Source organism: Platalea leucorodia (genome assembly GCF_965183815.1).
Source record: "Platalea leucorodia genome assembly, chromosome: 3".
NCBI classification, from domain to species: Eukaryota; Metazoa; Chordata; class Aves; order Pelecaniformes; family Threskiornithidae; genus Platalea; species Platalea leucorodia.
The window spans coordinates 19,114,943-19,141,733 of NC_138825.1; the positions used below are offsets into that span (position 1 = coordinate 19,114,943).

General features: G+C 44.0%; 1 protein-coding gene across 1 annotated transcript in view; it reads left to right on the forward strand.

Moving 5' to 3' along the window:
• The window catches only part of TOGARAM2 (TOG array regulator of axonemal microtubules 2), a gene marked incomplete at its 3' end in the record, with an annotated part of 40,461 nt that extends 16,991 nt beyond the window's left edge, over positions 1-23,470 (forward strand). Inside the window, exons 9-21 of the mRNA XM_082307336.1 lie at positions 1,433-1,620; positions 2,577-2,736; positions 3,941-4,105; positions 6,231-6,372; positions 8,034-8,139; positions 9,925-10,160; positions 11,375-11,533; positions 12,633-12,750; positions 13,681-13,787; positions 15,189-15,387; positions 16,581-16,797; positions 20,883-20,969; positions 23,226-23,470. Of these exons, the coding sequence (XP_082163462.1) occupies positions 1,433-1,620; positions 2,577-2,736; positions 3,941-4,105; positions 6,231-6,372; positions 8,034-8,139; positions 9,925-10,160; positions 11,375-11,533; positions 12,633-12,750; positions 13,681-13,787; positions 15,189-15,387; positions 16,581-16,797; positions 20,883-20,969; positions 23,226-23,470 (2,129 nt within the window). The remainder of the gene's footprint in view (positions 1-1,432; positions 1,621-2,576; positions 2,737-3,940; positions 4,106-6,230; positions 6,373-8,033; positions 8,140-9,924; positions 10,161-11,374; positions 11,534-12,632; positions 12,751-13,680; positions 13,788-15,188; positions 15,388-16,580; positions 16,798-20,882; positions 20,970-23,225) is intronic.
• Positions 23,471-26,791: the final 3,321 nt, after the last annotated feature.

Consider the following 26,791-nt stretch of genomic DNA (forward strand, 5'->3'; position numbering starts at 1 on the left):
AATGTCACAAAGATTAGAGAAAAATGAGGCATTTTGCATGAAATGAGAAATGTTCCCACTGCTTCCTCCTACACTTGAAGGAGAAAACCTTCCCTTGGAGCAGTTTCTGAACCAAACCCTTTGAGATCTGAAGTAGATTCATCAACATTGCCTGTTTTTGCACTGTTTTTCTTCCCTTTTGCATAAGGGAAACCTTATGTGATAGGAAGTTGTCGTGAGTTTTTCATTTACAGAGAAAGACACTTAGAAAAGGATCCAGCCTATGCAGGATCTGAGCTTTCCGTCCTCTTAAAGCAGAAGCCTAAATTAAATGCTGAGTAGTGAACTGAGGTTTCCTTTGTGCAACTCATTTACCTCAAACCACGTATGCTAGGTTTATGGTTATAAATCTCTTCCCCTACTCTATCTGCATATGTCAGTATTGCAAACTGAGGCTGGGGTAGGAGATGCCTACTGGCTTCTCCCCCCTCCTCACCTTGAATTATCACTAGCAATAAGAGTTCTGCAAGACAAAATGCAGCGTCTGGTGCATCTGTGTCAGCCAATACTTTTAAGTTGAAAACCTCAATGACATCGTTGCTGTCCCTTTGCCATCTGTGGGTTTGTAGCGATAGGAGAGACGAGAATTTAACAAATAATTTTGCTGATGCAGAAAAAGGGATAAGATCCACTGGTCCCTGAGCTCGGTGTTAGTTCTGCCAAATAATGGGCATGCCCCACAGGAATGATTCCTTTATTGCTGATATGCAGCTAGGATGCTGAATGCAACTAGGAGAAGAATTGCTGAGTAAGTGAGGTGACATTTTTGCTGGTTATGTTCTGGACTAGAAATGAGCTATATCATTAAACCATCTCTCTCTCTCTTTTATTATTGACCGACCATTCTGCAGGGAAAAAAATCATGATTTAAGAAAGTTATTCCTTTTTTACTGCTTGGCTATCACATGATTTTATCATCTGTGAAGCCATGTAAGGAATGATTAGTTCTCTGAGTTATAACGGCTTTGTTGGAGAGTATTTCAGAATGAGCTGCACTGTGAGATTCCCATTAAGAAAATCAGCCTTTAGTCAGGCTGCCCAGAAAGTTGGCTGATCTGCTACAATTTAGAATGAAACTCCTTGGGGAAAATGAATTCTCCAGCTTTAAGAACAAAATTTTGGTTTTGGTAACACTCTAGCAATCCTAAGCTTTTCTTTAAATGCCCTCTAAAATATTCCAGCAAAGAGGAGGAAATGATGATTCTTACCTCTACAAAGGCATATAGTTATTAAAAACCAGGAGTTCTTTTAGTAACTGGGAAAAAAAGGATGTTTACTAAAAACAAAATGGATTGGAACAGATAAGAATCTTTTTGGCAAGGGCAATCTCCCATCTCTCTGCTCTTCTCTAGCAAACACAGCTGCTCATACACAATCTATATCTGTGCCTTAGAGCTCCAGACTCTGGAACCCACCTTGCCTGTTCTCCAGCATCGCAGTGTTGGTGGCGTGAAGTCTGCCGGACATTTATGTGAACCTGCGCCCCAGTTAACAGACCTCCCACTCGACCAGGCCAAGGAGATGGATCATCTCATGAGCCCTCACCAGAGTGACGACGAATTGAGGGACAACGATGGAAGGGTAAGGGCTAAGGACAGGGGTGAGCAGGCTTCCTTTTCAGTGACTGTTCAGTGCTTAGCACAAAATGTCACTGAAAATCATAATCTTCCTCTCTCAGGGAGCAGATTCTCTTGAGAATATGTTTGACAGCTACAGAGCGATTGCTTGAGTATTTTCGCTGGTGCCGAAGTCACTGGTTGGGAGATGGTGCTAAGGTTATGCAAGAAGCATTCTTTATGTATGAAGGCCAATTTAGAGCAGATCTGAATGGCAGAGCAAGTTACACATCAGTGAACATGTGCAAAGTGCATGCTCGGAAGCACAGAAGCAAAGAGTATAAGCAAGGCTGCTATTTTGCTCTCCCATTTTATTTTAAATGGGAGAGCTTGCTTTTCCTTGGTTACCTTTCTTGCTGTATCTCACAGCCTTCTCATTCTCAATTTTTCTATTCATAAGACCAGCATTTCTCCAACTTCTTTTCACATGACTCCTTTTTTGGACTCCTGTATTCTCAGAAAGCAGCTGAGTCCTTCAGAAGCAAGGAAGTGAGAAGCAGCTGCAATTACTGGCCATGACTGTTAAGAAACAGCAAATTACCTCTCATTGCCAGTTATTGCAGATGGTTTTTATTCCCCCGCCCTAGCTTGTAGGAACTGAACTGCGTGTTCACTGGTAATGTGAGCTTTTTGTACGTCTTGGAGCACTCCTATGACTCTCTTCATTCAAGCAGGGCTTCCTGACATAGATTGAGAAACAGTATCTTGGACCAGTGGAAGGTTATGGCAATGAAGTGTTATACATCACTGGGTGTAATTGTATGCCAAGGTGAGGAAAGGAGGAATTCTTCTGAAACTATTGGGAGGTATATGGAGCTGACTTAAAGGCGATGACACTCTCCTGCTGTGTTCCTGATGAGGTGTTGTGTATGGTTTGTGTATCTCTCTTTATGCTCCATGATGTATTTCCATTGCAACTAGATCCATGTTACCTTGTCCAAGTCAGCTCAGAAGAAAATACAGCAGAAGCAAATGAGAGCGTTGGAGCTTTTGCGTAGAGAGAGGGAGAAAGAGAGAGAAATGGAAATGTCCTTGCAGCTCCCTACAGAGAGTGTTGACCCTGGGGATGCAGCCGAAGAAAGTAAGTGGTTGTTAAAGTTGTGGGCCTTTTTGTTCACTTCCTTGCTATTTGCATAGTGTTGCAAATGTCTATGAAATCAGACTGGAAGGATGTTACACTTGCATCTGAGTGGAAGACAGAATAGGATTTATTTCCATTTTCAAAAAAAAAAAAAAAAAAAGAGGCATGAAGTGCCTTGCCCATGGCCCACACTGAGTCAGTCACAGAATATCACCTTCTCCCCTTCTTCTATAAAGTCTTTCAGACTAGATAGTTCTGTCTTGCAAATTGCATTGGGGCTTCAGACTCTAATTGAGAGTAGCCTCCAGGAAAGGTGAATGGGTGAGTCCAAAAGAATGCTTTTCAACCAAGGTGTAACCTGGAAGAAACAAAATTAAACTATTTCTAATTAAAACACAAAAGATCTTGCTCACATGATAGGGCAGATTATCCTGCTCACACCACTCCTTGCTGAGAAGCTCGCATTGCAGAGCCACGCTGCTCTGCTGGAGCCCTTAGCCAGTGCTTATGTTTTACCCACACCAGCAAAGGAGCGTTACTGACTTAATTGCAGCTGACGGGCTCTGATTGTACTGCTGCACACAGCAGCAGGGAACTTAAGAGTCAGCACTCAGCCCAAGGGCATGGACAAGGTTATCTGCTCTTTTTCTTGCTATTGTTTTGTGAAGTACTGGTGAGGAGTGCTGAGGTGGGAGCCCCAGAAATGTAATTTCCCTATCCACCCTCTGAAACAGGAAAGCAAAAGAAAAGCAATACTGAGTTGTCCTCATTTCTTAGGGAAAGCATCACCACGTTTGGTTTTAAACTAAAAGGGGGTAGATTTAGATTAGATATAAGGAAGACATTTTTTATGATGAGGGTGGTGAAACACTGGAACAGGTTGCCCAGATAAGTTGTTGATGCCCCATCATTGGAGATGTTCAAGGTCAGGTTGGATGGGGTTCTGAGCAACCTGGCCTAGTTGAAGATGTCCCTGCTCATTGCTGGGGGCTGGACTAGATGACCTTTAAAGGTCCCTTCCAACCCAGACTATTCTATGATTCTGTGATCCCTGTTCCATGTTAGTGTGCAACTGTTATGCTTGGAGTTGTTTGGGATAACAAAGGGATGTTACCCAGCTCCAGCAAGATTTCTAGCCCTTTCCAAGCCCATAGCCACCCTGTCCAGCGCTCTCCACTTACAAGGTCTTTTTTGCTCTCTGCAGGCTTTGGCCCACTGCCTGTCAATGGGACTGTTTCCGTTGCCCCCAGCGTGAGCAACGCACGCAGTGAGCGTGCTGGTACTGCCTTGAGGAAGCGGGTCAACAGGCCCTCACTGCCCAGCATCCCTGTCATCAACCAGCGTCGCAGCATCCCACGCAAGTCATCAGGTGAGCCCGCCCCACTGCAGCCCCTGCACCAGCTCTTTCCTTGCACAAGGAGCACAAACTGCCTCATTCCTCAACCACAGGTAGGATCTTGGGTCCAAAGCCTGTCCTGAGGATTGAGAGCAAACCTGCTTTGGATCCACTCCAGCTTAGTGGTACTGGAGCAGTTAGTGCTTACAGATCCATTGGAAAGTTGAGCTGAATAAAGTAGTGGTAAAGCCTTAAGCTCTAGATTTTGCCCATACTGATAGTACAAAATATAACACTGGTGCCAGGAGGCAGCTGTAACTGCAAGGCTGAGCTCCAGCGCAGTCTGGCAGGGTGTGCTCATTGTGCACATATGTGTACCACCATGATCAATTAGCCACTCACTGTTTTGGCCCTCTGCCTGTGCTGCTGTCTAGCTCTCCAGCCAGCTTTTCTACTATCACAGCAAGGGTTGTCTCTGCATGGAAATTAGTGACTTGGTACAATCATGCCCTTGCACCTAGAAGTGCTTAACGGCTTCTAGCCTCTCTCATCCCATTGCCTGCAGTGCAAACGGGGAACAAGCAGTGCCTCTTCTGTCACCCCACCCAAATACAGTGGCTGTGTGTAGCAGATGACACACAGGAGAGGCTGCCTGGTGCTCCCAGGCTGCTTGCTACCTGCAATAAATGTACAGCAGGCAGTTAGCCCATAGTGATTCTCATCTCTCCTTTGTGGGTAGAGTACCTTGTGTTATGATCCTGAGTAGCGTGAGTTAAGAAAAAGGAAGCTAGGAATGATACTTTGAATGCTCTTTTCCAGTGATGCTACTCAGATTTTCAAAATTGACCAGAACTAGCCTGATGTGGCTCTCCATTCATATTGAATATACATGTGTATATGTACATACTTGCACAGTGACGTCACTGATGTCAGTGACAGTGATATCAGTGACATCCAAATTAGTTCCCATCTGAATATTTTTGATTTTACAGTTCCTCCATCCTGCATACTTTGTAGAATACCCAAGGTGTTTTATGCAAGGTAGCATAAAAACCTTACAGAGTCCATGCTAGTTCATCTAGATTCTGGGCAATATTTATACTCAATACTTTTAGACAGCTCAGATGTTTTCATCTGCACTTTAGAAAATGAGCTTTTGAGTACAAGACATGAAATTTTTGACCTACGGTGCTTTTGATGACAAATAGGTTTCATAACAAATGCATTTGTCATCTGAATTTTCTTATACCTTGTATATTTATCATCAAGAGAGTGTGTTTGCCAACAATTTGCATCTATATTTACATATTTTTATTCTCAGTTCACATTTGGAAGGCTTTTTTGTCACAACTATCTAGACTAGAAATTGCATTTTTCCACAAGAGAAAGCTTAGGCATTGCACAGTTTGCAAACAAGTACATTTGATGACAAATAAATTTCACCTCAGCATCTTCGAAATACAGCCAGCGGGTACCTCTGAAATAGTGAATATTCATAACGCTTGGAAAACAGCAAAATCCATAAACTACTACTTTCCCAATAGTATGCTAAAATGTATGTGCCCTCAGCTGCCTGCTGTCTAGAATACTTGAAGTAAATGGAAACAGAGGCACTGCCAGATTTAGAGGGTATCACTGTTCCCTGGCGGTTGCTCCTTGGGGATTTGCCTGAGCCCCGCAGGACTTGGTTCAGGCTTGGTGCTCACTGGGGGCAGCTGAAGGTGTTTCCTTGGAAAGTTAGAGGGTGCCTCTGTCCCCAGCGCTCCAGTAACAGGGAGGTGATACAGGGAGGTATGTGCGCATCTCAGAAGCTTACTACTGGGGTAGCAAGTCTTGCTGGGCAGCACTGGCTCCCAGTGAGCATGAGCTCTGAGGCACTATGAATCTGCAAGCTGGCTGTGGAACCTGTATGGACTTGGGAGCTGGCTCTGTGCGTGCAATTTTCAGGTTTACACAAGGAGCTGGTGCCCAGCTGGAGGTGACTGGGGGATGGTTGGGTGCTGGGGAAAGCAATGAGCCAGACAGCAGGGAAATCTCTGAACCAAGCCAGTTTGCACCCATATATAATCTTGGCTGGGAGACTGGGTTGCAGACTGCTTAGTGGTGGGGTGCCTTGCCGGGGGGTATGCGATGCTGGTATCTGACCCTCTTCTTACAGTGACCTCGCTGCCGGCCATTGGTCTGGACTTCCTGGACTGGGGAGAGGAGGCAGAGTGTGGGAACGCCCAGGAAGCCAGACCCTTCCCTCACCCACAGCAGGAGCTGCTCAACGCGCTCGCATTGTTCAGCAGCGACGACTGGTAAGAAAGCACCCTGTTCACTCTTTCTCCCTCTCGGTGTGAAGGTAAGCTAGAAACATTTTTCTCTAGTGCCTCTGAGCCCAGACAGCCCAGATGTCCAAAGGGAGCTAGTGAAACCACTCCAAAGCAGTCACAGTATAAAGATGTGAGAGCAGCCTTTTATTTGCCTTGGTCTGTAGCAGCGCTACAGCCACGGCATGTCCATGCTGTTTCCTAGCTTTGCCTTCTGCTCAGTGTAGCTGCAAATGAAATCTTCAGGGAAGACAGAAAGTTGTGGAACAAAGTGATTTGCTGGCTGAAGCCAGAAGCAGGATGGGTGTGGTCTTGAGTTTGGAGATTTGGGGGCCTCAGGTCACTGGCCCAGGTGGGACTGAGTAAGGATTTATCTCTGGTCCTGCGGCTGGCAGCAGCAGCAGCAGACAGGGCCTCCCTGTGACCTTCTGCACGTGAGTCCCAGCAGCGCCTACGGGGAGTTCCTGTTTCTGAGAAATGGGCTGAGATGTAGTGCAGAGTTGCTCAACCTGTCATTTCCCCTGAAGAGCTCACGGCAGAAGACAAGGAAAAAGAAAAAAAAAAATCCTTTAGGAATCTTGTACTTTTAGAATTAAACATTTTCCTCCTCAGTGCTTAATATGGGCCAAAGATGTTTTTGTTGATAATCACAGTGTGTCCTGAAATTAGACACAGACAGGAGGAGACTCTACAAATGTCAGGTGATACTGGTTGTCTTTTTGATTTCTGGGTAAGCATACTCTCTCTAGGGTTCCACACACACTGGGATAACCATGAAAAATCTTCCAGGATGCAGCTCCTTGTGTGATTGCTTTGTTTTGCCTCTCTCTCCTTTCTCTTCCCTGTTACTGTTTGGTACCCTGTGAGGTGCAGAGAGCTGCTGCGGGTGTGGGGGGCCTGGGTTACACTCGGAGACCCCAGTGGGGACAGGTCCCCACTCCTGCCCTGCAGCCCTAGTGAACCAGTGACTGCATCACGTGCCTTCAGGTAGCTCAGGTCCTTCACAAAGAGCGCTGAAAGATGCCTGTTTTTACTTTTAAATACCATGTGGCTGTTGTGGGTGTTATTTTAAGTAGGGATTTTCTGGAAATCCAGCATTTCGGCTGTTCTTTCCCAGGTGTGGAACCTTTTAGGACATACTGGCTTTTTTTTTGGGGGGGGAAGAGGAGGGGACACGACTAGATTGCAGAGTGCAAGCTCAGCTGTACAGTGGCAGCACAGACTCTCACTCTTGAACTGCCCTCTGGGGATGGCGAGGAGGGAAAATGCCCCAGTAACAGCCAGGTGGGACTGTATCTCAGGGACGGGGTCCAGGGAGGGTGCAAGAAATGGAAACACGGCATAGTTTCTCAGCTTCTAGGAAGTAGCGCCATAGGGACTTCGTGTGCCAAGGGTTGGAGAGGCTGTCTTGTTTAATGACCACAAATTAATCCATCCACTCTGAAACCATCTATTTGCTGTTTGGATTTATGTATGCATTTGACCACCACAGCATTCTGTGGCAACAAGTTCCACCATTTAATTAAGTAAGTGCTGTGTGAGAAGCACCTCCCTTTGTTTGTTGGAGCAGCCACCCTGGTAATTTCAGAGGGGGTTGCCTAGCTCTTGGGTGGTGAGAAAAATCAATCTTTTTGGTAATTGCCTTTCAGGGAGCAGAAGGCGAAGGCACTCTTCAGTGTCAGATGCCTGGCTATCTGCCACTCAGAAGTCCTTCTCGGTAGCCTTCATGATGTTTCCTTGGCAGTTACCAGAGAGGTAAGAACGTTGTGTTTAATTGTGTCCCACGTACCTCGTACATGGGGTGTAGAGTAGACATGTTCTTGTTCATTTACATATGTGCTCAGTGTCTGCCTTTATTACTATTTTTAGACCTCATTTTTCTAATAGCTATGTCACCTATCTATATGATATGTCTGTACATGTAACTATATTTACTGGTATGTAGGACATCTGTCTCTCTCCTCGTTGAGCTAGGTGTCATTATAATGCAATATACAAATGCAGAAACTGACACACTAATCAGGTGATTTGCCACAGCCCAAATCTCTGCCCAAGCTGTAATTAAACACTACAGCTTTTGCCTCCCAGCTTCCTCCCACTTCCTCCTCCTCCTCAGCATCCTGGGGGATTGACTGCAGGTATTTATTTTCCAGTGCTGCTTCTGTGTGCCTTTTGGAAATTTGCCCTTTCCATTGACCTGTTGCCTCCATGCACCGGTGGAATTTTGCACTGCAGCCACTGGGTCTTGGAGCAGCCTGGCTGTGGAGTTTACAGGGCAGTTGCGCACAGCTTTGCCATCTCACCTCTCAGTTAACAGAGAGATCTCCACCTAAGCTCCTTAATAAAATCTGTGGCTATATTTCCAACTTGGCACTTGTCTGTGGCCTGAACCAGCTGCCTTGTACTCTTACTACACAATCGCCGAATATATTAAATTTTCCTTTGCTTGAAGAAGACGGTAAGACTTAGCTCATTCCCATGAAAATCAGTCCTTCTATCCAATATTTAATGATGTTGGAGGCTTGAATGCCCCTTGTGAGTTGGACTCTTCAAACCTTTTTGTTTAGATATGCAGGACTCAGATTCTCTCACTCTGAGATCAGGGTTAGCAAAAAAAGCCCTTTCAGCTTACATCATCTGATTTTTATATCACTTTTATATTTCTGAGGAAATTTCCTCCTCTGTTCTACACGCTCATGTGCAGAGACATCTTTCAGCTTTCATTTCACTCCAGTCCCAGATTTTGCTTTCACAAGCACTTCTAGCACTTCTGTTGTTCATTTTTATTAACAGGCACAGCTAAGTCTGGCAGAAAGAACCACTGGTCTGTCCTTCAAAGTATCTTTCAAATGAAGCACATGACTCTCAGATGCTTCTTTCTTACCCTTGTGGGAGAGCCTTTTGGGAGCGGGGATCACTCCAGAGCAGCACTGAATGCTGTAAAACCCCCCTGATTGCAGCTGTAATTGCGTGTGATCTCCAGGATCCTCGAGTGCCTTGAGTCCAACAGCTAGGGTTCTCCTTAGCAGACGGAGCAGTAGGTGGACTCAGGTCCCGGCTGTGAAATTGTAGACTTGAGCCCGTATTTTCTGTTTCCTGGTTGAGTGCTCAAACTGCCAGTACTGCAATTTTTGACAGGAGGAAAGTACTACTTTTCTTCATCCTGTCTTTATGAATTGTGCCTGTCTAGTTTAGAAACAGCCCTTGCTTTAATTTTTTTGTTTGTTTGTTTTCAATAGAAGGGCCTAAAATCAAAGCAGTGTACATTATGGGCTAAGTAGCACACTTTGTTCTAGGTGAAACAATACTTTTCAGGCCTGCAGTCTCGTTAAAATTGTATTGTATAAGCAAGCCTAAGGCCAGAGAGGAGGTTGGTATCAGAGTAAGTGTGTTTCTGTGCTTGTGGTCTTCTGCTCTTACTGTGTTCTTATGTTCCACCTGAACACAGCAAGAAGACTTGTTGTTCCCTGGGACTTTTGTCTAGGGGAACTGATTTTCTTTACAAGGTGATTCTTACGTTTTCCCTCATGACTTCCCCAGGTGAACAACCTCCGCTCGAAGGTGTCTCGCTTTGCAATCAGCACTCTTGGAGAGCTCTTCAGGACCCTGAAGAACAACATGGACCACGAGGTGGATGAGGTTGCTCGGGTCTTGCTCCAGAGGATGGGGGACTCCAGCGAGTTCATTCAGAAAGCAGCCGATCGATCCCTGGGGATCATGGTGGAGACCGTGACTCCTGCACGAGCAGTGACTGCTCTCATGGCTAGTGGAGTCCGGTATGTCATTCTTCTCTTAGTGATATCCTTCACTTTAAATCATGTGGGTAGGGGGAGGGACGAGAAGCAGAAAGGAAATGATGGGAGGGAAGGGTCCTTTCTTCTGCATCTTCTGTGAACTTGGTGATTAGATTCTCTGATCAACCTTGCTCCCTTCCTCTTGTCATGTGCTTCTGCCCTACTGCAGCCTATTTGTTCTCACAGTCTGTCAACACTGCCTAGATGTGGTGAACAATGGGGAAGTGAACGTCCCTGCAAAGGGTGGTGATATAGCCTTGTGGCTTTGCGGGAAGGAGGACAATGGCAATTCCAGCAGTGAGCGCCCTTTGATATTTCACAACACTAACCACAGAGGCGCTGGGAAAAACCATGCATCATCATTATGCCATTAACTTGAGAAATAAGGAGGCTAATTGCTGGGACACAGCGCATATGGGGGAGAACCCACTGGGTGCGGCACAGCCTGCTCAGCAGGCGCAGCTCCTGCCGAGAGGCGTCTGTCTGACCGTCATGTCCTTAGAGCTCCACTTTCTATTCAAATTGATGCTGCATGTTAGCCTTGAGATGGTGAGTCACTTTATAGGCGCCTTCACAGGCTGACTCCCATGGGACAGCTGAAGCAAATGCTGCCTTAAAATATTAGTGGTTAGCCTGATAGTTTCAAATAGGCACCCTTTAGAAAGGACAACCTGGCTAAAATGACTGCTACCCTTTCCTTAGCTTTTGAAAAGGGTAAAACATTCAAATGTACCACTTGCCAAGCCTCAAAGAGCAAACTGGCTGCATTGCTGGATATTCCGCAGCTTCACGCCCCACAGGGTTTTTGCCCCCATTTGATTTTTTCAAGGATCTGCAGATTTGGAGATAAATGGGTGGAATAAGCCCCAATCCTGCTGCAGCTCTGTCTGTATAGTGGGAGATCTCTGACAAGTCATCATGAATTGTCTTTCATTTCCCTCTTTCTCAGAGTTAATTTTGGAAAGAAATTGAGTATCAAATAGTCCAGGGAGATTGAATTCCTCCCTCTTCCTTGCAGGACCGTACAATGCCACCTTTGTGTTTATCTGAGGACAGAATCTTCTACAGGTGGCTAAAACTGGAGTGAGAACACATGCCTCCTTCCCCCAGCAATGACAGGGAGCATGCTATGACCGAGGCCTGTGCTTCTGGCCCACCTTTTCCCTCTGCCCCAATGTTTGTTCTCTTGTTTTCAGGCACCGCAATGTCCTGGTGCGGAAGTGTGCAGCAAAACACCTCCTGACTGCAATGGAGCAAATTGGAGCCAAGAAGCTCCTGTCAGGCGCGCGTGACAGTACTGAGTTGCTGGTGCGCACACTGGTGAAGCTTGCTCAGGACTCTCATCAGGACACAAGGTGATGATCTTCATTTTACCTCCTAAAATTTGAAAACTGTTTGATGTCTGTCTGTAAATGATAAAACCACAAAAGAGTGCAAGGTAAAGTAAATATTAAGAAAGTTACCTCACAGTGTGGATACTGTTGTCTGGAGAAATGACTGTACTGGGTAACATGAGGTTGTCCAGCAAGAAGGACCATTGTCAAATTCCTGTGACTTGAACGGTTCTTTATTCAGGTCAACTGTGCTCAGATTAGTCAGCCAAACAATTTTATTTGGTCTTATGTGCGCAATGCAAAGGTGAAGTGTTGGCCGCTGTTCATCACTGAAGGATCCCAAGCATTTATTTCTAGTAAGGTTAAGGCTGTCCTAGAAAAATTCCAGCTGTCTTTAATCAATATATTCAATCTTTCTAAACCTATTCTGCAGATTTAGTTGCCTATGATAGTCACAAATTTTTCTTCCCAATCATTGTATACTGGTGTTGTCTGTGACTGAACGACCTCCAAATTTCCTCTTGAAGATAGCTGTAGTTTCATAGTAGCAAAAGCAAACCAAACCAAAAATCCCCTTACTTTGATTATTAATTTGAATTCCCATTAATAGATGGCAAGAACACAGGAGCAACTAGCTGCCTGTGTGCATACGTGTATTATAGAATAATAAATAGAAAGCATGAGGTGATTTGTCCTAGCTTCTCTGCCAGTTAAAGAAAGGTAAATTATTGCGCAATGGCAGCAAGATACTGCAAATAGGCCATGACAGCAAAGCAGGAGAAGTGCTTCGCTCATCCCATGGGATCCTACGATCCCACATAAGCATACCCACAATTTCAGAGTGAAATTGTATTTTCCTTGTTGCCCTGTGTTCTCCTCTTGCCTCTTGTGTTCAGCTGGCAGCATTGTGCAGAGGCAGTAAGTGGAGGTAAATATCTCTCTTTGCTGAATAGGTAATACCTTTTCGTGAAGGTATTACACATGATGAGTTTAAAATATCAGCTTATTTTATTAACACTTTTCCTTTGTTTATTCAGAAGGCTAGGGAGAAAAGTCAGCAATAGTCTGTAGGAAAAAAAAAAAAAAAAAGAGTCATTCATTTCTCTCTTTCCTATGTTAGGTGCTATGGACGGAAGATGCTGAATTTATTGATGAGTCATCCAAAATTTGATAAGTATTTGAAACAGTCTGGCCCCTCACGTGACTTGGAAGATGTTATGGCAATAATTAAGCAGAAAGTAAGTGCTTGGCAGGAGAAATGACTCCTTTATGCAAGTATTGAGATTGCTAATATGAGATTAAACATACCTAATCTTTCTTTATCTCATTCTTCTTCTGCTGAATCATTTTGCTCCTGGGAATGAACTGTTGATCCTTAGCCTGTTTATCTGCAGATAGTGAAGGAACTAGTATGGTTAAAAATAAAGTGGGTGTATTTTGAATATCAGCCACAAACAGGAAAGGGAAGTAGGAGAATATGGTTTTTCCTTCAAGCATAAAAAACCCCAACCTCCCCACCCCAATAAAGCAAGGAAGTGAGAATAGTGCTTCATAGAGTCCTTGCAACAGATGAAGGAAGTAGTAGTGCCAAGAAAATTTCCAAATATACAAAAGATGCACAAGGCAATCATAACGAGTACATCTATTGTCTGTAGTCTGGCAATACTGCCCGGCTGTCATGCACTGTGGAGCTGGAAGCTTTGTGAATTCAGCATCCAGTGGAAAATCATCCCTATTCTTTTTTCGTTCCTCTCCATTTATATTCTAGAAAGGAATGTGCCTTTGTGCAGGAACAGGGAGAGAGAGTGTGAATGAAATCAACTGTCAACACAATGGGCCAACCTGCAGAGTCCAAAAGTTTCCCCCTATTCCCTTTAAGAAGGCTTGTTCCCTACCAGTTCACATTATTCCCATTTGTGCTCAAGACTAATGAATTTGGGATTTTATACTGCTGCCCATTATGGTAGCACCTATAACCTACCTTAGGTTATTGAAAACAAATAGTAGACAATACACTGAATCTCTGGCCTGTCTCCCTCCCTAAGTTATGAAATGTTTTCCTAAGCCTTTCTTGGCAGCAGTGATCCTCATTATAATTTGTGTTTTAAACAAGTAATTTCCTCTTTCATCTTCTATAGATTCATGTTTTTTTATATATATCTTTGTAGGGGACGGAAGACGGTAAATGCGAACCTCCATCTGCCAAGGACCCCAAGAGGTCTAGGAACAGAGGCTTGATGATGCCCCAGGACAACAACTTGCCTTCTGATGGAGGGTACTGAGCGTTTCTGTTATATCTGACAAAGCACATGACAAACTTTACATGTCTTTTCCTTAGTAAAATCTTTCTGGTGGAGATGAGCTGTGCCAGAGATTGTTTCCTTGCCCCACAAATCTTCTATGATAAAAAACGCCTACTTCTGCATTAGGCTGAACACAAGTTCTCTGGAGAGTTTTCCACAAAAATTGAGAGAGACGAAGAGACAATCCCTGGTTGCAGCTCGGAAGATCCAGTGCAGTGGCAAGGGCAGTGTTGTGGAGGCTGTGAGAGGGTCGTGTCTCTGCTGTTTGACTTGGGACAAGTAACTTCAATCAGGGTATTCTTATCTGAGTGGAGTCTTTTTTAGATGGATGGTTTGATGAGAAGTCCCAGTCTAGAACGAAGATGCCATTCCTAAAATTAGCACTTTCCATGCATGTGGTTTGGCCTGGCTAAATCTTTGCTTTCTGACCCTCAAACAGTACCGGAAGACAATTCTTGAGCAGTTCTGGTCGACAGATGTCTCAAGGTGGACTTTTTATGTAGCTATTCATGTCATTCAGACCCATTACTGGTTGGTTGATGGACAGCATGTTTTTTTTGCCCTGTGCTGCAATCAGCATTCAAGGTAGCAATTTGGTCCTTGCTGTCTCCCCATGCCAGCAAGAGAGCTACTTTACCTGTTCTCCTCTGAAAACAGAGTGGATTTACTTAGCTCTGTTGTGCTCCGCGGTGGCAGGAGGGTGACCCCATGCCTCACTAGCATAGTTAGGATCTCCCCATGCTCATGGCAGAGAGAGGTTGATCCAAGAGAATTGTTCCCATTGGGTTTGTTAAGCTGTGGATCCAGTCCCTAGGGAAGCAATAATGTGAGCGTAGTAGTGGGATGGCTGGCTTCTGTTTTTATCTCTGCTACTGATCCTCTGGATCCTTTCAGATATGCCCCTTAACCTCTCTGGGTAGGATTCATCTGTTCAGATGCATCTGCGCTATATATCCAGATTCCCATACTTATTGTAGAGACACTTCTCCGGAGTAATTAATTTCCTTATAATACAGACATCTCCCATAAGATGAGGCATTTAAACTTTGAAGTAGTGCCTATTTTTCCCCACAGAGAGATGCTAGATGGGAAGACATCTGAAGATAAATGAGATGAATCCCATCTTCGGTGCCTTGGTTTTCCTAAGTAAGCACTAGCGATAATGTTACTTGCAGATTGATTGTCTCCTGTAATAATTGTCATCAGATCAGGATGATCTGAAGTTGCTTTTCAGATCAGGATCTAGCTGCTTTTCAGATCAGGATCTAGCTGAAATCACATCATTAGGAAGCCTCCTCACAATGTTTTCCTCACAGTTAACTGAAGATATTATCACCAAAAGGTCTTACCTTGTTTTTATTTTCCCATTTGAGGTCTGGCTCTGACGTACTCGTCTTACCACGTCAGAAAGTCCGTCGCACATCAGTTCGGACCGTGGAAGAGATTGAACAGCTCCAGGAGCTTTTCAAGCTCCTGACAGCCAAAGAGTTTCAGACACGAAAGGAGGGAGTGGTGCTCCTCCTAGACCACTGCAAAAATAGACCCCAGTTCATTGCCACTAACATTGTCCAGGTACGTAGGGCATCTCTATTGCTCCTTTCCCGCTAGCTCCCTTCCCAAGCCTGCACCAATAAAGTTAACTCAGTGTGTCTTGGCACTACGTACTAGTTGTTTGGGACAGGCTGGTCCCTTCTTACCCAACATAATTTAATTCAACTTCAGGGCAAGTAATTTCAGGCTGATGTATTTCTCTGGCAGGTGCCTATTGGTGCTGTTCATGCAATGATGACAGAATTTACTGTTGCTGTAGCTTCTGCTGTCTCCTACTGCCAGTTAGGTTGAAATAAAGGAAGTCCAGCCACTGAAAGCTTGGCAATTATTCGCTAGAAGAAAAATGGATTGGGATGGGGGAGAGAAGTATAAGGCTGGGTTGATTTAAAAAATATTTTTTTTTTTTCTTTTTTAAAGGATGCTCCTGTAAACTTCATCTTGTCTTGCACAGACACAACTCTGCCTATTCACTTCTGTCCTCATCCCTTTCCTGCTCAGGAAAGACTGTTCTCACCCTTCCTGGGAGTCCTTTTTTCTCTTTGCAAAGAGGACGAAAATGGCTAGAGACAGATCTTCTCTTCCTTCTCCTCCCAGCAGCTGCTTTTTCCCCTTATCTAGAAAATGGTGCTTGATAATGTGGCTGTCAAGGGACTGAACCTGCTCTGATGAGACCTGCACAGCACATTAAACTTCAGAAGTGTGCCTGTTAGCTAGACACATGGTCTGGATCCTGAAGAATTCATCAGAGCCCTGCACTCCTCCAGATGCAGGTTCTGGGACAGATAAAGCAAAACTTGGATCTTATCCAGCCACAGTTTTGGCTAAATCAAAACTACCCTCAGTACTTGAGACAACTTTATGGAAAAATGGGCATCATAAATACCTGCTTTCATACCTCTATACCAAAGATGCTATTTTGCATTATTAAAATGGGATTAATTTAATGATTTATAGGTAAAGAGAAACCCCATATGAACTATCCTGTCTCCACCCAAAACCTCTTAATAAAATATGAAAATCTTTTCAACCAGCATGAGGTTGTGCAACGACTACAGTGAGTAGCCCACAGGAAAACAGTCAAATTGTGCTAGCAAGTGCTGACCTGACAGAAAGGAATACCTTCATCTTTTACATTGCTGGGTAGTTGTTTCTACATCCCTTCTTGAAACAAAGACATTTTAATCCAGCTTTCATGTCGTTTGTTTTCTTAACAGATTTTTGATATTTTTGTCCTGAGGCTTCAGGACTGCAACAAGAAAGTGAAGCAGCAGGCGCTGGAGGCGCTGGCTTTGATGACACCCATGCTCAGAGACGCCTTACAGCCAGTGCTGGTCACTTTGGTCTCAGCAGTCACTGACAACTTGAACTCAAAGCACTTGGGGATTTATGCTGCAGCTATGAAAGCGCTGGAAGCATCCATCGCTTACCTAGGTAAGGCTAACCTCGGACACTGACTCTCCTCAGCTGTGGCTTCCCCATCTCGGAGTCAAGCGAACACTGAGTCTGTTGATAGCTGTTGTCGTCTGTGGAAATATCCAGCTGCTGCAAGTTGTTTATGAAGTCCTGCCTGCATTCTTTCTGTCCCAGTCTGTTGTATCGTGTTGTGATGCACAGCTGAATGGATGCTGCTTATCACCTGGATCATATGTCTGATTATTAATTCAGTAGAGAGGACATTATAGGGATTATTTTAAGTTCCTTCCAGAAGAGCATGAGGGAAGTGACTAACATGTCATGACTGTTTTTCCCCCTTTCTCCTGGAAAACTGCATGTGTTTTATTTTTATTGAATTGGATTTCTCAGATGTGCATTCTGTTAAGTTTACTCCAGCTCTGACTTCTGTTGAAATGCGAGATGAGAGCTGGTGTGTGTGTACTTATACGTGCAAGGAGTTTGGTTTTGGAAAGATGAATGCCATCAATAAAAGTGTTCACCAGGAGTTTTTTTACACTGGTTAAAATCTGCTACAGAAAAGCAGGTTCCAGCATAAAGTGTTTTGGTTCTATGGCTGATGCCAGGTTTGCAGATCACTCATGTCATTTATGCTATATATCAAAGGACCTGAATTCCTGCCAGCTGTAACTGGTGAGCTGGGTAACCAGAAGCTGTGGTGGTGCAGTCCTTATGCACCAGTTCCCAGACAGGCTTGAATGTGTACGAGCATTTCCCCAAAGTCCCAGGAGCCTTTGGCTCTGTGCTGCTTGTCTGCTTTGGTACAGAAGGAGCTGAACAATAAATCCTGGAGTACAACTTTGCTAGAACTCGGGGACAAAGGGATTTTTGGAGGTTGTTTGGGCCCAATTTGACTTCCCAAATGAATTGCTTTGCTGTTGGCGTGAAGGGACACTGGCCCATCAGAGCTTCTGCAGAACAGCTTCCTGGAAGGCTCTATGTTATAGGCATTAGCTGGCCCTGTCTCTTTTCCACCTTTCTTCTTTGTCTTCTTTTTTTAAACAGGAATTTATGATTTGCCAGGTTCATTTCTTTAGAACAAACAGGTATAAATCCAGCTGTAAATGATGGCTTGTTCCACATGTTGTTCTGCATGGGGCAAGATTGCTATAGCCAATAACTACATAGCCAAGGTCTGCTGTAAATTCCCTTGCCACACAGATTTATGTCAGCTGTGAAAATGCAGCACTGGGTGAATATGCCTGAAAAATTTAGTGTTGAAGAGGCAGGTCTTAAAGGGGAATTAACAACTTTCTCCACATCAGCTGCTTTGTGAAGTCAGTGAATTTGCTGACCCGCTGGCGTTCTGTGTCCCAAGTATAGGGTTGTTCCTGATCATGAAGTGGGGAGAAGGATGTGAGACCTGTATTGCTCTTGGCCCTTACCCATTTTCTGTGGTGCCTGGGAGAAGGTTGGGGAAAAGCTGCAGAATCCTGCTAACAGAGGATGTGGCAAATAGATCCCATCAGGGTTTTGTGTGGAGCTTTCTGTCATTCCCCTCTCACCAATTCTGAGAGATGAGTGTAAATTGTCCATGCTGGCAGATGTCAGAACAGGAGCGAAGCACATCTATCTCTCATCACACTGATTTTACCCAGAGACATGTTCAGGCAAACAAGGTGGGATATATTTTTTTGGTTCTGCTCATTTTTATGGACATTTGCAAAAATTCAAACAGGCAACTGAATCACAAATATTTCAAAATTCAACACCTAGGGCTTTAGTGAGGGAAGGAAGGCTCTACTGGAAGAATGCATGAATGAAACCTTCCCACAGGCTTTAAAATTGTCTGCATTTACAATTTAAAATCAAGTGGCAAATGACAACCCCCCCACCCCGAACTTTAAATGATTGTGCAACACTCCTAGCTTAGAGTAAGTGAGCGCAATGTCTTGCCCCGTTGCTCCACTGAGTTTCATAGCTAAGAGCCCAGCTATTGCTCTGAGACTCTGTGTTGACATGCCTCAGATTCTGAGTTTTAGGTGAGACTTCCTCATCTGTCACCTTTAATGATCCATGCAAAAATGCAAGCTGGTTAGAAAATTGCTTGATCACTTGATGTAAAAACAAAAAAAAAAAACCCCTAAAACCAACCCCCCCCCCCATCCCTGAGACCAAAGTTCTACCTACAAACAAACTAATTTGCTTCCAAATAATGCCCGAATCATTTATTTAGCTTAACCCTGACATTGGCTTGGATGTCCCCAGCTGAAGGACGTCCCCACACATTCATTAGCTGTGACCTGGGACCCTAATCCCACTTGAGGGAGCCACCTTGTAGATGGGGGCGAATCAGCAAAGCAAGCCCGACTGCAATGGGACCAAGACATAGATCTTGCTCTCCTCTGACATCTGTCCTACCCTGTCCTCTGTCATGAAAGAAATGCCTCTCAGATGGCCACTGCCTGATGCCAGGGCATGGAGTCAGGCCAGCAGCCTGAGTAGCTCCCAGAGGAACCAGCCCTCTGCAAGAGGGGAAGGGAAATTTCCCCTGTAGGTGTTAATGTAGCACAGAGGGGACCGCAGTGAAAATGAGAGCATGGAGAAGCAGGTTCTTCTTTTGCTCATATTGCAAATGCTGGGCTGCCTGTTCTGTGGCCAACAGGTTTAGCTAATATGTAGTACAGAGAATTAAAGCTGAGTTAATAAGAACTGAACTGCCTGCTGCCTTGTTTTCTCTAACAGCCATTAAAAGCTCCTCTGTCTTTAGGTCTTTCAAGGCAGCTAAGGTAATGGTTGGGTAAATTTGTTATTGACTCGGAGCTTTAATGTTTCAAAATGCACAGGGCATCTGAAACCCTTAAATTGAAAGGTGAGCAGTGCCCTTAAATTGAAAGGTGAACACTTAGCTTCCTAAAACCCAAGCAAACAAACAGTTCCCCCTCCCCCACCCAAAACCCAAGTGTTCCTCTGAAAATCTGTGCAGATACCGATATTAACGATTAATTAACATTTTGTGCTCCTTCAAGATCTCCAGATTTGAGGGCGTTTTTTTCCAAAGCAGCAGCTGTAAGGTAACTCCCTGGGGAGGAACAGCAGGTGTGAAACAGCGTCTGCCAATACTGCAAGAGTGCAAGGCAGAAAGTGAAGTGTCTGTTTAAAAAGGTGAATGAGAAGAGTATAATTACCAAAGCAGAAGCTTAATTAGGATAGCAGGATCAGTTCTTTACTGCACACTTGCAAGAAGATCATTAGGGACTTCCTTTTTATATCTCACGCAAAAAGGAGCACTTAATAGCACAGGGCTGCTTAAAACCACTTCGGGATTTGGCTCTGTAGTGGTTCACAAAGAAGTAGGTTGCCTGCTTTATCGGTGCCACTCCTGGTGAGACCGTGAGGTATCGTAGCGCGTCCGAGAAAAACTTTGCGTGGCCTATCAAAGTGGTAAGACTGGAGGCTTGCAGACCAATCCAGGTAACACTTTATAAATCAAAACAAGACCCCAAATCAACAATACGCAGCATAGGAAAAACTAAAATATATATGACAGTCAAGTATTGGGAAGTCAGTTCGTTTTCCAGTCTCTCTGCCAAGATCTGATTTCAGAGACATTACAAGACCCCCAAGAGCGGATGGTGTTGGCAATGAGCAGTAATTCTCTCTTATAAGAGTAACTTGGAGTCTTGTCCATAGATCCCAACAGGTAACTTAAAGATTTAACACCAGCTTATCCTTAAAGTGTGAATGGATGTGTGGACTTTTGAGCCTTCTCACCCTTTTCCTTAGAGGAGGAAGGAGGTCACTTCTGCAAAGCTCTGGGACGCAAAACCTTTTCACTGCTTACATGTGATTTAAATTTTGAGGGCCCTGATGTGCAATGTTTAACACAGCTCCTTGTACAGCAGTCAACTTTGGATTTACAAATGTGAAATGAGAGCTTTTCTTTTTGAATTTTAAATCCTCCTAAGTAAGCTGGAAGGAAAGAAGAAAAAGACTCAGAAACTGGCAGAAATTTACTTTATTTTACAAAATGTAGATGCCCCTACCCTTTTCCCTCCCCCCCCCCCTTTTTTTTTTCCTTATAACCTCAGAAGAGAGAGCAGAAATAAATGTTTCTCTTTCAGATAACACATTGCTGCTGCAAGCATTAGCCCAGCGAGTGTGTTTCCTCAGTGGCCAAGCTCTGCTGGATGTCACAGAACGTCTCTCAGGTATCCCCTACTTCAGCTAATCTCCACTTCTAAGTCAAGAAGTCTTCAGAGGGAATATTTAGAGGCAATGCCTCTGAATAGACAGTGTAGTAGCTCATCAAACACCAGAAGGTCCTGAGCTTGTCCCTCCTGCAAAATACACATACTAGGTGTATTTGGCAGGGGTTTGCCTGACCGCTGCGGAGGCATGCAGCATGTGAGATGAGGATGGCGCTCAGGCTACAGCGCTGAGCTCTCACTGGGGCATCTCAGGACCCACCTCCAGGCTAAAAATACCCTGGCTGGCTCCTCTCTTTGAAGGACGGTACAGTAAAGGTCATGGAGGTCTGTAAGAGCTCCCTTTTCTAAAGCGAATGACCATCCTTTAGAAAAAGATGTGGCTACTGGTATTTCTGAGGATCAGTTTGTTTAGTCATCACGGGATTCTTGTTTTCCTGTTGGAATCTTTTGAGGCTGAATCCTGCAGATCCTGGGGGTCACAGCGTAGGTGAAAACACAGGTATTACAGGCAAGGATTTTGTGCAAGGCAGGATTCGGGGACAGCGGGGCAGAAGCAGGCAGTTCAGCGCAACCCACTGAAGCTCCTTGCCTGCATTGCAGATATGACCTTGGACTCTGAGCATTTCAGAATGTGCAGACAGTCTACTTCTATATCAACAGTGTCCAACACACTACAAATGCAGCTGATAATTGATTTATAATAGTGGCTTGCTATGTCAGCAATAGCCAAGGAATGGAAAAAATGATAATCTCAATATATACTAGAGAAGACTATTTATAGTCTTGCTTTAATTAGGGCTAAATCCACTGCTAATTATGCCAGCATCTTTTAATCCAAGGTTTAATACACTTTGCTTCTTCATTATGAATCTCAAAAGGGCATGTTTAGTCATAGCGAATGTAAAAGGGCCTTTAAAGATAATTTGAATAAAGTAAATCTTCATAAACATAGAATTTAGTTTTACAGTTATTTTAATCTCTTTTTCATGTCAAGCATTTGAACATAAATTGGGACTACTTTAGAGAGAGCAGATGTTCTCTGTGGGATTTAGTGGGAACAGACCGCTCTTTCTCTTCTGAAGCTCCATAGTGACCGTTGTGTTTAATAGCATTTAAACTCAAATTGACTCCCATTTTAAAATAGGTGCCATAACCCTTTTCCTGCTTACCAGAATTGTTTTGAGGTACTTTCAGAAGCTGTTTAAACGTTGATGACTGATGCTAGATTAACAGTGTAGAGAAAATGAAGGTCCTTCCACTACAGAATAATAAATGGTTACTGCATAGCATTTCCACTGAACAGAAAATAAGAACTTTGCCTCTAGACCATTTCAGATTTTGATCTCTCAGCAAAATCTGCCATGCAAGCAGCCTATTGGTAGTAAATTTTTGTTTGTATTTCATAGAGTTCTGTTTTGAAAATGAGCTGAGAGCAGACTTCAGAGAGAATGAGAGGGAACGCTTGTTTTTTGGTTAAATTTCAGCCCCCTGTGTAAGATTTTTCTCTCTCTATTCCCCTATTTCAGGGAAAATTGAGAGGGTAAGTGCCATTAAACTTGTAAGATGCTCAAATGCCATGGCAATGGTGTCTGGGTATTTATCTAAGACATCCTGAAGTTTGAAACAGCTGTTCATTAGAAGCCACCAAGTATGAGGGGAAAAAAGCTCAAATTAGACCATTCTGCCAAAGACATCAGTTAGTCACTGATGTTTCTAATAAAACTGTCAAGCAGCACACATCTTCTGTGGGCTGGAGTTTTGAAGTGTGGTATGATATTGCCGTTTGCTGTGTGCCACTGAGCAAAGGGAACTGCCAGATTAGACTTTTGGCATTTTTCATCAAAGGTCACAAAAAAGTAATCATCCTTTTTATTAGAAATCTTCCAATTACCTCTCTAAGCTGCATTTCAAAATCTTCAGCAGCTGGTTTAGGCGACTTCTTAATGGAAATAAACAGCGATTTGACATTTTTGTCATCTGTAATGCAGAAGCGGATAGTGAAATGATTCACAAAATGTGTATGATTTACTTTGCTAAGTCTACCATGGATACAAGGCCTCTGATTTGGAGAAATTAAGGTCCTCAGAGGTTGGTTGTTCTGTTCAGTGGATGATCAGCCACTGTTGCCTGTTTCTGGATCATCGGGCTCTTTGTGCATGCTGGTATTAGCCAGAAAAGGCTTCCAAGAACCAAAAGTAAATGTAGGTACTTGTTTGCATTAAAGTTGTTAACAAGCTTGTCTCTCTTGCCTGGCAGTGCTTGTGGCATCTGTTTATCCCCGGAAACCCCAAGCCGTCAAGCGCTACACCCTGCCTGTGCTCTGGTTCTTCCTGGGAAACCGGGTCCTGCCCGTCCGAAGCGGCAATGTCAGGGCTGTGGTTACCAAGCTCGCAGAGACCCTCTACCAACTGATGGGCTCCAAGCTGAAGGAGCATGCTGCCCGCCAGCCTCAGCAAGTGGTGAAAAACCTCTGGGCCATTTTGGACCTGAATTTTGAGTGAAGGCTTGATATGCTCCAGGAAGCTGATGGAGAGGTGCTGAGTGGAACAGGTGGAGGCTAAGGTGGATGTGGCGGTGGCATTCGTTTTATTCTATGTGTTTGAAGAACGGGATTTACCCTACAGAGTTTATAGCTATGTAGTATGTTTTGATGCAGGCTTTAAAAAAAAAAAAAAAAAAAAAGTATTTTTCCAAAGTTTTGCTTACAGTTTATAACTATGTAGTATGTTTTGATGCAGACTTCAGAAAAAAAAAAAAAAAGTAGTATTTTTCCAAAGTTTTGCTTACAGTTTATAACTATGTAGTATGTTTTGATGCAGGCTTTTTAAAAAAAAAAAAAAAAAGTGTTTTTCAAAAGTATTGCTTACAGTTTATAACTATGTAGTATGTTTTGATGCAGACTTTAGGGGAAAAAAAAAAAAAAGTAGTATTTTTCCAAAGTTTGGCTTACAGTTTATAACTATGTACTATGTTTTGATGCAGGCTTTAAAAAAAAAAAAAAAAGTGTTTTTCAAAAGTTTTGCTTACAGTTTATAACTATGTAGTATGTTTTGATGCAGACTTTAAAAAAAAAAAAGGTGTTTTTCAAAAGTTTTGCTTACAGTTTATAACTATGTAGTATGTTTTGATGCAGACTTTAAAAAAAAAAGGTATTTTTCAAAAGTTTTGCTTACAGTTTATAACTATGTAGTATGTTGTTTTGATGCAGACTTTAAAAAAAAAAAAAAAGTGTTTTTCAGAAGTTTTGCCTTACAGTTTATGACTATGTACTATGTTGTTTTGATGCAGTCTTTTAAAAATAAAATTAAAAAAAATATTTTTTGAAAGTTGTATATTTTGAGCTCATCTTCCCTAAGAAGCTTGCACAGATACCAAAAAAAAATAACCCATCTGTAAATGCAATTTGTAACTGCAAAAAGGAAAATAATATATTTATATACATACTTAGAAAGTAAGAGATGTAGAGATGTGCATATATATATATATATATATATGTATTTACTTACAAAGTAAGAGATGGGCTTTGGAAGCATTGGGGCTATAGGATTAGATGGCTTGATTTGGGAAGCAGAGAATGAGAAACCAGGACCTGCTTGCCCGGGGGAGATGCGGTGGGGTTACCGGAGGATGTGCAGCTTACTGCATGTGCCACTGTACGCCATAGGTGCGAAGCTACCAGGTGGCCCCTTTACAAGGCTCTGGTAGCTCTGGTGCAATGGCAGATACCTGAGATGTCCAGGTCAAGTTCAGACCCCCAGTCCCGTGGCAGCAAAAGTCTCCCCAGCTGCACTGAAATTTTCTTCCCGTTTCAGGGGATGCCTCTCGTCTGTAGTTCCCTGTGCTCCCCCATGCAATGGACTGATGTTGCGAGGTGACCGGTGCCATCCCACTGCCTCCCAGCACCTTGGGGCACCCCCGGGAGGCGCAGGAGAGGGGCCTGGGGCAGGGGGCTGTGCCACTTTGCAGGGGGTGCTGGGTGGCACACGGGGTGCTGGGCAGTGAGGGGGCTGAGGGTGTCCTGCAGAAGCTGGGGAGAGGTAAGCTGTGGGCAGGCATCATGGGACAAGGTATAGTTTTTTAAAATATATACATTTTCTACATGTCTTCTTTTCCGTCTTTTGAGAAGTGAAGGGTTTGCCTTATACGCAGACCAATAAAGCGCTTCTGAACCTGGGCTTCAGGAAACAGAGCGAGGAAGGGATGTGCCAGTCCTTCACCATACAAAGGCTTGGAAGCACGAAGGGGAGAAATGATGAGAGAAGAGCGGAAGGGCTGAAAGCAACAGATGTTGGTGCATCTGTGTAGTCAGAGATGAAAACAGAGCAGCCTGATCTATGTTCATATAATCCTCAATATACTGGCAGAGTTTTGAAAGAAAGAAAAATTGAAGTTTGGGGGAGAAGAAAAAATAGGAAAATAACGGCACGAAACACACGGGGCCCATGGAAGGTTAAAAGAGCCTTGACAGGTTCTTGACAGGTACAAGGACCTTGTATGAAGCTGGGAGGCCAAAGAATACTCCAGGGAGATCTGCCCATCCCAGGGGTCTTGGGGTCTTGCGGTCTTGCGTTTATTTGCTGCATTGTTTGGTATGTCTAAAGCTACACAGGACTCCAACTTGCCAGATACTATCGTTGCATTGGGTCACCCGCCTCTTAAGGAATCTCTTTTTAGTACAGTAATAAAGCGGTGAAATTGTTTAGTAGACTCTTCTAAAATGTTTTTTTGCTGCTGATTTTTTTTTTTTTTTTTTTTTAACTCCCAACTTTTGGTAGCAGGGAGCGGTCAGGAACTCAGCTCTGTGAAGTCTTGGCATGGATCTATGCCAGGGACCTGGCTGTGAAACACCGGTGTCTCTGGGGATCCTGCAGAGCCTGCTGGGAGCCATAGTCCTTGCGGATCTGCCCGAGCATTTTGGGGTTTAGCATCTCGAGAAATTTTTCTAACAGCGTACCAGACACGGGAACAGCCTGGTAGCGTGCCGTTGTTTTGTAGGTGTGCCAGGGCTCTCCACAGGGTATATGTGTGCGCCCAAATGCTAAGGGTGAAACGCTGGAGAATGCTAGAGGGTGGCTGACTTTCAATAGCAGATCTTGAACTATGTCACTTCATTAAGCACCTGCAGTTTGTTACTGCCTGAGATCTATTTTAGCAGGGATTTTTTTTTTTTTAGCAGTTGGCATCTCCAGAGGGCCTCCTGGTTTTTCTTCTTCTGCCTCAAAAGTTGTTCTTGCTGTGTCCTTCCTCTGCAGGTGTCTCCCTCTGGAGCCCTGTAAACGCTGCTCTGTGCAGCCTGCTTTTGCTGGGCTGAATAAAAGCAATTTGGTTTTACTCTCTCTTTGGCTGTGCTCGGGCCCTTGGGAATGTGGGGGGAACTTTCTACCCTTGGGAGAAAAAAGCTTTTGTGCATGTCATATGAGGCCTCCCAGAACCTCTTTTTATGCATTTAGTTGTAGCCCTTGTAAAGTAGTTTCGAAAAGTAACGCACGTAACTGGTTTCTTAACTCTCTGTTGGCCTCGAGTGCTGCTTTCATGCACACAGTTCCCCACAGTCGATGAGAAAAAGCATTGCCTGCTGGTACCTATTTTCTGTCTAGGTGTTTTACTTTTTTAACTCTCCAGCTGAGACAGTTTCCCCTTGAGAGGGGTGCTCCTGCCACAGCGAGATCAAATGTAGCTGCCGCTGTCTGCAGGGACCAGCGGAGGGGCTCATGGGCAGGGGCTAATGCCGCTCAGGTGGGCTCTCCCGCCACATGTTTGCACAGGTGCCCCCCTCAGCAGTTATTAAGGAGCTGCTGAAGTTTTTGGATGATACAAACAAA